The sequence below is a fragment of the Pieris rapae genome, chromosome 24 (genome assembly GCF_905147795.1).
Source record: "Pieris rapae chromosome 24, ilPieRapa1.1, whole genome shotgun sequence".
Lineage (NCBI taxonomy): Eukaryota > Metazoa > Arthropoda > Insecta > Lepidoptera > Pieridae > Pieris > Pieris rapae.
In genome coordinates, this window is record NC_059532.1 from 2,533,945 (window position 1) to 2,544,722 (window position 10,778).

A 10,778-nucleotide genomic window follows, 5' to 3' on the forward strand; every position below is an offset into this window, starting at 1 on the left:
GGTAAAGATTTGTACTATTTAAAAAAAACGACGAAACAGAATCACCAAAACACAAAATGGCACGCCACGCAAACAAGTTAACTGTTAACCTCTTACCTCAAACCACATTATATTATGGAAAGCGCACAGCGTCGGGCAGTGTTGCCAGCTAAAATTTATACTAGTTCCCGCTGCCCTAAGTTTTGTATTATATATTTTTCAAAAAAAATGATTTGAAGGTATGAAACCGTTGTATGTGGTGATATAATCAAATTTTCCATGTTTTGTATGTAATTCATTTATATAACTTATACATATATATATATATATAATATAATATGCATTTCTAACGGATAAAAACTTTCAATCTAGATTTGCAATATTTTTAAATGTATATCTTAAACGTTTAACTTTAATTATTTTGTTAGATAAAAACCTTTGTAAATTTATTATTTCTCTGAAATATAGGATTATGACTAAACACATTTATTTTCTTCATAAAAAAATTAGTTTTCTTTTATAAAAATCAAATAATTGTCTTTGTTGTATGTATATCACAGAGTATGCTTATACAGTGGGGATTTATGCATAAATTGCACAGAATACTTATTTTTGTATAGATTATACCACTAACGAGGAAACTGTTTTTGTTTGACCGTTGTAGTCCCATTAATGGTTTAATGTATATATATGGTTCTAGAATTCTATAAAATAGCAATATTTCTTAATTTTATCGTTTCCATCTGTTTATGATTTAAACCAATCAAGACTCCTTAGTTTAATTCAAAATATGTTTTTACATCTTATCTCATTTAAATGTTAGCATTTCAGGTTATAACTTTAAATTTACGAACATCTAATTGACAGTATTAAAAAGCAACAATTAAATTAGACTTAAATATACCAAATAAAAGACCTTAGTCATATGACGTTTTTTCCGTGAATTAAAAATTCTTTTCGTAAAGCAGTATCAGTAAAATTTTCTTTATTACCTATAGGCTATATTTTAAAATGACTCATATCTCAGCATGTCTACGAATTTTCCTGAGACGGCAAAAAAAAATTGAAGAGACAATATTTTAAGATGTAACAGATATCTCACTAGCTGGAATACTCATACCATGGTGGGACAGCAAATGACTTTTCAAACTACACTTTTGCACAAATGCATTACCACATAATTCACATTTGAACCTTCTATCATTATTGTGTATCCTCATATGTTCTCTTAATGTATATTTCCTTGCATATGATTTAGTACATATCTCGCATGCATATTTCCTCTCCCCAGTGTGCTTTACCATATGAGCCTTTAGTGTTTTCCTATTAAAAAACTTGTACCCACATTCTACACATTGGTAATTCCTTTCCATCATATGATTTTTTTTAATATGGGTCATTAAAAGGCTCTTTAGAATATACCCTTTGTTGCATATATTACACTTATACTGTGCTTCTGTATTATGTACTTTCACCAAATGCTGGTTCCGTTGATAGTAACTTCGAAACGATTCATCACAATATGGGCAGTTACTTATATTTCGACAGCCTAAGTGAGATGTTCTTTCATGGTAAGATTTCTTAGCTCGATTTGAAAATATTTTATCACATAAATCACATTTAAAACTACCCTTAATGTGGGTAGTTTTGTGTGCATTCAGAGATCTCTTGGTTATGAAAGTGGATCCACAATGGCATACATAGTTATTATAATGTACATTCATATGTTGTTTGAGCATTTTGAATGTTTCATATGTCGAAGCACACATTATGCAGTTAAAACTATCGCCTTTTGTCAATTTAAAGGGAGTTAAGTGGTCCTTAATGTCATTATGAATGGATTTATTGTGGCTATTCACTAAATGCTCTTTGAGTTTTTGTAAATTTTCTACATGTTCTTCGCATATTGTGCATTTTAGGTTAGAGACCTCCAATTTTATTTGATAGTCATTTAAGTCCGATGGTGTGTATAGTTCCAGCCTCTGACTCTTGTGGTCAATTTCCGTATGCATTCTAAGATCTAATGGATCTTCATAGGTTTTATCACAATATCCACAGATGAAGCCAACCAAGGATCTGTCCTTAAAAGGCAATACATTTGAGTATTTTAAAAGTATTGCCAGATTTTCCTTATGTTTGTCCTTCTCATGTGGAGATTTTGCAATTAATTTTAGCTCATTTACATCTGAAATATTTAACTTATTAGAGTACATAGATACAACATACTCAATGATATTGACAATTTATAAATAATTGTTCAAAAATTTAATATGAATCAGTTTAAAAGCTGTTGATTTTATAAATAAATTTAAAGAAAACTAGTGTTTTACTTTCAATTTGTCAGTAACTCTTAAATCCATATTTTAATTTTCATCTCAAGGCACAATCTCGTCTTTAGTGCTGTCAAACTTAATACAGAAGAATTGGTTTCATGGCTCCTGAAACTAGATTTAAGTTTGATTGATGTTATAGAATACAGATCAGGTCAACTCTACAGAGCCATTCAGCAAGTTCATCTTAGATCATTAAAGAAGCTACTTAAAAAATAGTACCACACTTTTTGTTGGGTATATAATAGATTGTAGAGCATCATTTATATATATATATATAATTTTTTAGATTACTCACTTGAAATTCTTTTAATAAGAGCTAAATTTCTCTTCAGTCCTCTTGGTTTTTTCAGTTTAACTTTTTCTTTTGTTTTCTTTTTTAATTCTTCTTCTTTTACTGAAAAAAAAATTATAACTGTTAAAATATTAATTAAATAAAAATTTTGGTTGTTCTAATGGTACATGGGGACAGACAGTGCAACTTTTGTGCCTGTCTCATTGATTAATTAAATCCTTCAAATAAATAAGTATTCAGTACCAACACAATCCAATTATTGTTTATGCCGGGAACAGAAAGCTTGTGTTAAAATTCCAATGTTATCTAGGTTAAAAAAATACCTCAAGTCTAGATCTCCACTTGTAAAATTGATTTGATCTGTCATCAAACTAGGTCTAAGTTTAAGTGGTAGATGGGCCTTATTAAGCCTTTCCTAAAAAATATATTGACACAGCGTTTTGATGATTACTTGGTTCACAGTATTGGTACTCTTTTAACTAATATCTGCATAAATCTATATTATGCTATAATACTGACTTAATTTAAATGCTTTAAAGGGATCAAAGGATAAAACTACCTAAAACAACTAAATTACTTGACTTTGCTTAGTTTCCCTTGTCCATAATGTATTTCTTTGAACATAACAACTATACATAATTCCAGAAAACCAGCACTTAACTTACACAAAGATACTAACCAAATCTTAACACAACACTTAATGTGTAAAGCACTCAAAACTTTGCACAAATAATATAGATACATTTTTACATATCAGTTGTTTTTGTTTAAAAAGAAAAGAAGTTGAGGTTGGTTAAGTTGTAGAAACTTATTTATCTGTTAGTGTTAAAACTAGCTAACTTACCAACATTTAAGAATAGGCTGTCTTCTGCATCATTACAATTCTCATCCTCGGACTTCATTTCACACTTGATAGTTACTGCATCAACTAAAATTAATAATAAATCAAGCAAGGGAACAAATACTGGCTTAGTAGCTTCTTTCTGTTTTTAACCCTCGCAATATCAAATCAAACATAGTGATAATACCTGCTTATGATTAACAGCATTAACAACATGTGTCGCTTACTAATAAATTTAATTAATCAAAGAAATATATGCAATCCAAGGTCTAGATCTACTGAAAGTTTCTGTTAGTTAGCAAGTTATTGGTGGTTAATGATCTAGTCCAGAAGAACCATAATTTAAACCTTAGGATTGCATACAGCAAAACACTCATGTGCTAGGCCTTCGCCTAGCACCTACATAGCCTTTGCTATGTACTCTTCATTAATTTTAGTCACAATCAAAAGCACAGCAGGCAATTATAACTGTAGGACTAATAGGCTATGTCTAATCTTATCATAGTAATATAGTATAGTAAATATATTACCCCTTTTCTCCTGCAATATTCTAGAAATTATCTTTTCTGCATACGCAACTTGCTGCTTAAAATCATGGGCATCTCTTAACTTTGCTATACATTTCAGGCATATTGACTTTGACTCCTGAGTAGATAGCTGTAACAAGTTTTTAATAAATCGTCAAATATTAAGGAAATCTAAGAATTTTTTACACTTCTTTGGGCAGCTTGTAAGCCTACTATTCAATACATACATACACCATATCATCAATATATCTAGTTAGTAATTTGTATAATCTCAATTTTCACTATCAAATTGAACTACAAAAGATTATTTTTAACTGAATGTTAAAAATTACTAAAACTTTAATTACTATAGTGTTTTGTTTGAGTATTAAGTAATATTAGTTTAAAAGCGCTAAATAAAGTTTTCTAATACTAGAACCTAATTCATAGCAGTCAGCTCTAAAAACATATAATTTAGATTTAAATTATATTCTTAGTTTACCATATTGCAATACTTTAAATAGAATTGTATCACTAATATGTAACTGTATCCAGACTTGTAGCTATTTAATTTAATTACTTTTTATCCTAGTATCCAATGGAAGAAATATATATATATATTTTATATTTAATACTCACATCAATATTAAAACATTCCTGAAGCATTTTTGAATAAATTTCTTTACTTTCTTTATTAATGTATGGAATATCAATGTCTCTGTGCATTCCTTCAGCTAAACAACAACGGCAGACACTTGGTGATCCCATTTTAATTATTTATTGTCACTTAATACATATCACTTAGGTATTAATATAAAAAATGCTATTTCAAAATTCAAAACATTGAAATATATCAAGGACAAAATTATTACCACAGAATAGTTTAGTAGTGGAAGCGACATATAGCTAAAAATTAGAAAATAATAATAGATAATTGTTGATAGAACAGATTAAAACATGATGTTTTTCTCAAACGTCATGAGCAACGTCACATGAAAACTAGATAATTTAAAATGAAGTGAAACTTCTTTAAGCGCATGAGGGTCAAATTTTTACGGATGAAACGCAATAATAATAATTGGCGTCACGAAGAAATGCAGCGCTTTTGTCGAAAAAAGGGAGCCTCTTACCTCCTCTACCCTCTTATCACTTTTCTTCTCTCTTTCCATTTATTTCAAATAAGTTTCTATATGATTTTGGTTTATTATTTCTAAAGATATATATTTTCTTGGTAACACAATCTTATATTTATAATTTACATCTAATTTTTTACATTTATACTTTGTGCACAATGTACTAACCTAGCACATAGTATACTTTTACCGTAAATGTGATTTAGGTGGCCGGTAGCGTTAGCTTTATTATATTTAAACTTTTTCTTGGTTTTTGAAAACTGACAGTATGTGAATCTCTCTAAGCACTATGCTCAAGGATATTTGTTTTAACTTTCATATATTACAGTGGTCAGCGTTGCATATTTTTACGTAGATCTACGTATTTTAGGACTTTCCTGAAAACCTACAAACTTCAATCACAGAATCTAAGTATTTTTAATCAAATCGTAAAATTTGCAAAAAATCCAAATTTATTAGGCTGAATAGACATAATATCTATTACTTTCGAAAACTAGACGGAGGAAGTCAAGATGGTGGATGGTGGCTATTAACCGAAAACTGAATCACAACAAGGTACATAAATAAATAAAAGTAAAATGTTGTTCGTTGATACCAGGGCCGTTTTCAAAATTGCATTAAAAGCACTATTACAAATCCGTATAAATGTAGGTAGGTAAAAAAAAACAATTTCGTCAACCGACTTCAAAAAAAAATTAGAAATATATCTCATGAACCGTAGGTTTCCGCAACTTAAAACTTTGCAAAACGCTTTCTTTTGGTGAGTTCTATCTACAAAAAATTTGAGCATTCAAATCGACAATCCATATTGGAAAGTTTATCCTAATTTTCTAATCTGGCCTACGTAATTTTCAAAATGCGAGTTGGCAACACTGATTGTGGTTTCATATATCATAATTCTTGCGTAGTTTTGACTTTCAAAGTGCTATTTATGCAAAGTAATGAAAAGCGTGGAAACTTATAAATAATATAGATATAATTGTAAGATATAAGTGTTACTTAAATTATACTAATTTACTAACTGTACGTTATAAAATATGTTCGTTAAATTTGAGGTTGTACTTCATGTACAATTGAATTTGCTGATTGGTCAACAATTTCTTCTTTGAGCTAAATGGTCGCAAGCTATTTCATATATCGGGTACACTGTTGTTAAATATAGGATTCAGCAGCCTTGAGCCTATATCTATACATCCAATGTATGACACATTGAGGTTATCTTCGTCTTCTTAGACTTCGATTCGATTTCTATTGAAACTATCATACCATCTTGTAATAATAGGCCAACCCTTAATGTCCTTTACTTCTGAAGGGTATGAAAGAAGAGAAACTGAAACTGTTATGTGTCTTATAAATAATACATTATGTATTTAAGACTATTTCAGTTTACTTATCACAGATGCTAGAGGTGTTTGTTGTGTATTTTGGCCTCTGGACCATTCTATGGATTTTTATTTTCTTCTCTTTAGTATATTCATTATTTTTGTAACCCTTACTGAATTTTTATTTAAATAGAAACTACTTTCAAAAGGTTAAATATATTAAGTTCCCTATTACTTCATGAAACAAATGCAGAGTGCCCATGACAAGCGATTTTGATAAATTTGGTTGTTGTGGTGCTTACTTGTTTTTTTGTTTAAATCTCTATTGATATGGGTTCTTTGATTGATATAGTTGTATTTTTTGTTTTGTTAACACAAGTGTGGTTTTACTGATACAACTTAAGCGGACAACCAAATACTTGAAAATGCAGATTTCTACAGTACTTCTCTTGGTTTGCAACCTGGCCATAATTCATATATGGTTGTTTATATGGTTATTTAATGTCTTCACAAGCCTATTCCGTAAACAGCACTGTTATGGGCTTCTGTCTAGAACTGTTTACCAATTTTAGCTTCAAACAAAGTACATGTGGCCTTTTCTATCATATTTGTGTTCAAGTGTGTGGTTTTACTGATACACACACACAGAGCTCCTCTTTGTTCTGGTGTATCAGGACTTCTGAAGAATGACAGCTTTCTGTTAAACTATTAAAGACCCTATAGGAAGTGTGCCATTATTACAACTCGTAAATTTTAATCCTTTTTGATAAATTCTCAACTCCTGCTTTATATTAATATTCAAAGCCTCATTCTTACTTTGAAAACAACAAACATGTGTCTTACCACTGTGATATTTAACAAAAATTATGAAATCACTGGATCCCCGTAGGGATATAGTTTCTATTGGCCTAGCGGTGTCACAGCCCAACTTTGCTTTTCTTGGCAGCACGCTGATATTGGTACTCTCTGACAGTTTCACTCCCTTACAGCATCCTGCCTGCATTATTGCCTCTTATATATAATTAGGGATCAGAAGTGGTAAATATTAAAAAAGTGCAAAGCACTAAATCAAAATTATTTAATTAAATACAACAATGAAATATTAATCTACCAAAAATAATAATTAACACCACTAAAATCCGAAACTAATACATATTTATTTCCCTAGTTCTTATGTTACATTATGTCCGGAGGTTGATGGTGTATTCGGCCTGTGTGTGTCAGCTACTTACAGTCTACCTATGTTTGTCTCAGTGAGATCTATATGAGTGTCGTGCTATGTGCGGTGTGAGCTTTTTAAATTGTAGGTACAGCATAAATTTATAATGTTGTTATATATAGTCGGGTATAGGGTTGTGCTGTCCGTATCTAAGGTAGGCTTCACCAGGGTCTAGATGCTCGATGTGCATCTCGCAGAGTCGACGCAGTATATCCTAGTTTAGGTCTTGTGCACAACAACTAAACACAACCGAAACATCTAGGCTTAGATCGGCATTGTGTCTTTACATGACCAAATCTACAACAGTTAAGACACTGAATTGTTGGAAGTTGATAAGTTTCAACGGGGAAGGAATTATGGCAAGAGTTTATTTTGTATGAAAATTTAAAAAACAATTTCTGGGGGCTTTACCTGTCACGAAACATAATCTTGTGTTGCATTTTATGTCATACTCGACAGTTTTCTTTTGGCAGAACCTGCAGCGTCCTTCTTCCATGGTCGAAGGGAATATTAGAATATTGTCGTATTTTAATGGTCTCAAATGGCGGGGTGCATGCGGTTTCTTTACTTTGACGGATTCATTGACAGTGTCGAGTCTGCGTCTGACACCAGGTTGGGAAAACACTGGGGGGGATAAATCCGTTGATTCCACCGGAGAATTGACCTTATCAGGAGGATCAACTGATCTTTTCTCTTTTTAAATCCTGGAGTATTTTTTATAGCCCATGTGGAAGTTACAACTTCCCTATTTTAATTGATTTCCAACCAATTTATTTAAGTAATACTCGCCCTTCCCCTCTTTTAAAATTTAAATTTAATAGGCCAATTGGTCACTTTTTAACCTTCATTGTTTATTCTTCTAAGTAGCGGAATGACCGCTCTCCACTACAACTACTAGTAACCAATAAGCCAAGAAATATACTGGTAGTTACGTCTTTCTTGTAAAAGTTTCTTCCAATTTGTTTGATTTTATTAGGTTGTGTTAGGTTGAGATATTTAAATCCACTGATTGCTTTGGTATGTTTTTTTTAATTTTTGCTCTTGCGTCTACGTGGTAAAATTATGCAAACTCTTTGCATTTTTGGTGAACTCAAAAGAATCGATATGTGATCAGTAAAAAAATTAAATACAATATAATTCACTTATCCGTTCTAAGCATCCCAAATAATTCCCATTATTTTGCGACTCTCTTCATTTTCTTTGCTAAACGGCTGTAAACGGAAGATTCTCAAGACTGCTATGGTTACATTAATACAAACCACAGCGGTTTTCTAATGTAACATATTGTAATATACTATATTGTTTTGTAAAATAAAGAGAGAAAAAAACGTAAATATTTCGTGGTTAACTCTTTTCCTTTGCGATAACCCTGTCTCGGAAACGTCTAGAAGTATATGATCCTTAAATGTGTTTTAATATAGAAGAGTTCTGTGATCGTTTATTCTTATTTAATACACTTTTTAAAAACAATATCAAGTCTAAAATGTGGAAAAACATACTTAAATGAAATGATTTCAACTCATCTCGATTATTTGTTCGCGAAATCCTTAATAGTTTCATGTTTGTATGTAGGCGTTATTATCGTCTAAATATTGCCCTTGTTTTTTTTAGTAAATGGGCGTTTGGAAGCTTCATTCGTTGTTCCGTTATTCCGGCGGAACTTATTGAAAGTTCGTTCGTTTTAGATAGTTTACGTGTTGATTTATTAAAGATTGAGGCGGTGGAATAATTATAGTTTTTGGATTGCAAAATCTTCCTAATGTTTTCATCAAATTTAAAAGCTGTAATTTTCAGAACAGACGACTCGTTGATGGCGGAATCGCACTCATAACTTGCTTGATATCCGTTCTTTAGCGAATTTGTACTTTTTACGGCTATGTGGGGTTTAGCAGCTGGAATGATAGGGTCCTGCTGTTTTGCAGATGGAGTCCACTCAAACTTATTATCTGAAAGAACCGCTGTAGGCCCCAGGTTATGTAGAAGACGGCTGCAATATTTGGTTTTAAACCAGCTTCTGCCCGCGTTGTTTTCTTGTATTTTACCAAAGTTTCTTGCGATTTCAACATTATTTTATTTCATTACTCTAATGTATTCTACGGTTTCGATATTTGTAAATATGTGTGGATCATGTCTGCTTACAATACAATAATAGACCTGTATAGTAATTTTATTCTGGGAGTACATTGTCTTCACATATAATTTGAACATAACTTGAACATTCTTCACCTCACGAAACTACCTATTGGATGGGGCAACTAGAATCATCTTTATATTTTGTTGAACGTTCAAGAGTGCCACTTTAGGTGGTCTAATTGGAATAAATGATGCGCAGGCGACACCGCCGGTCGTTCACCGCCAGAACCGGTTTCCCCGCTTAGCCGCACAGTCGGACTCGAAAGTGAGAGCTCGCTATCTCTTTTTACAGTGCGTGCGAGCGAATGAGGTGACAGTGAATGAGCCACCGGGCATTGAACCTTTGTGTTGTCATTGCAAGAGGTATGAATGATATCCGTTGAAACGGTTTGAAATTCTTCCGTTGGATCACTATTGCAATCAAAGTTGTCTTGTAAAATAGCAGTCTCACTCTTTTTGTTTCCTGATTTCTCCACTGATTGATTTAAAATCATGTCTTTCGTGGCATAATTTTCTTTAATAAACAATACATTATCCTGCAGTTTGATTATGTCCCTCAATAATCTCGTGCTATCTACATGGTCAAACGTGACCAGGGGACGACGTTGTATGTCCCTTGCCACAAAAAGAGGTACACAACTCAGGGTCGGCCTTGATCACACATAGAAAATCTTCCATATCAGGTTTACTTTTTCCATCACTCTTACTTTTCTTTAGAGTTATAGTGTTTACCGACTCGAAAAGTAATATTTTCGCCATAAAATAAACTAAGCCATAAAATAATTATTAAAGACACAACAACACAGTTATAACCGAAAAAATCTAAAATGTTATATCACACAAGATATTTATGTCTCAAACACGTCCAATCAACGGCAATCTACTTGAGATTTGACCGAGGTATCCGATGAGGCATCCATCATTAAGGTGTTGCGTCAGAGGGGTACCGGTATATTGTTTATTCAGTTGGAATGACGCAATCAACATAGGCAATGTTGAATTGGATATAAACATAAACTC

The 10,778-nt window shown here is 32.0% G+C and overlaps 1 protein-coding gene across 2 annotated transcripts; it reads right to left on the minus strand.

The window, feature by feature from the left end:
* Nucleotides 1-408: 408 nt before the first annotated feature.
* Nucleotides 409-4,815, minus strand: LOC110998176 (zinc finger protein 2 homolog). Of its 2 annotated transcripts, XM_045633632.1 has the most exons (6): nucleotides 4,591-4,815; nucleotides 3,976-4,102; nucleotides 3,449-3,532; nucleotides 2,608-2,706; nucleotides 2,310-2,423; nucleotides 2,038-2,164 (listed from the first exon to the last, which is right to left on the minus strand). In XM_045633632.1, exons 1-5 carry the CDS (start codon nucleotides 4,717-4,719, stop codon nucleotides 2,389-2,391), a joined length of 474 nt encoding a protein of 157 aa, XP_045489588.1. In that variant the 5' UTR covers nucleotides 4,720-4,815; the 3' UTR covers nucleotides 2,038-2,164; nucleotides 2,310-2,388. The 2 variants fall into 2 exon arrangements, with proteins under 2 accessions (XP_022122363.2, XP_045489588.1); XM_022266671.2 differs by lacking the exon at nucleotides 2,310-2,423 and having other exon boundaries at nucleotides 409-2,164; nucleotides 4,591-4,807.
* Between the last annotated feature and the right edge of the window lie 5,963 nt (nucleotides 4,816-10,778).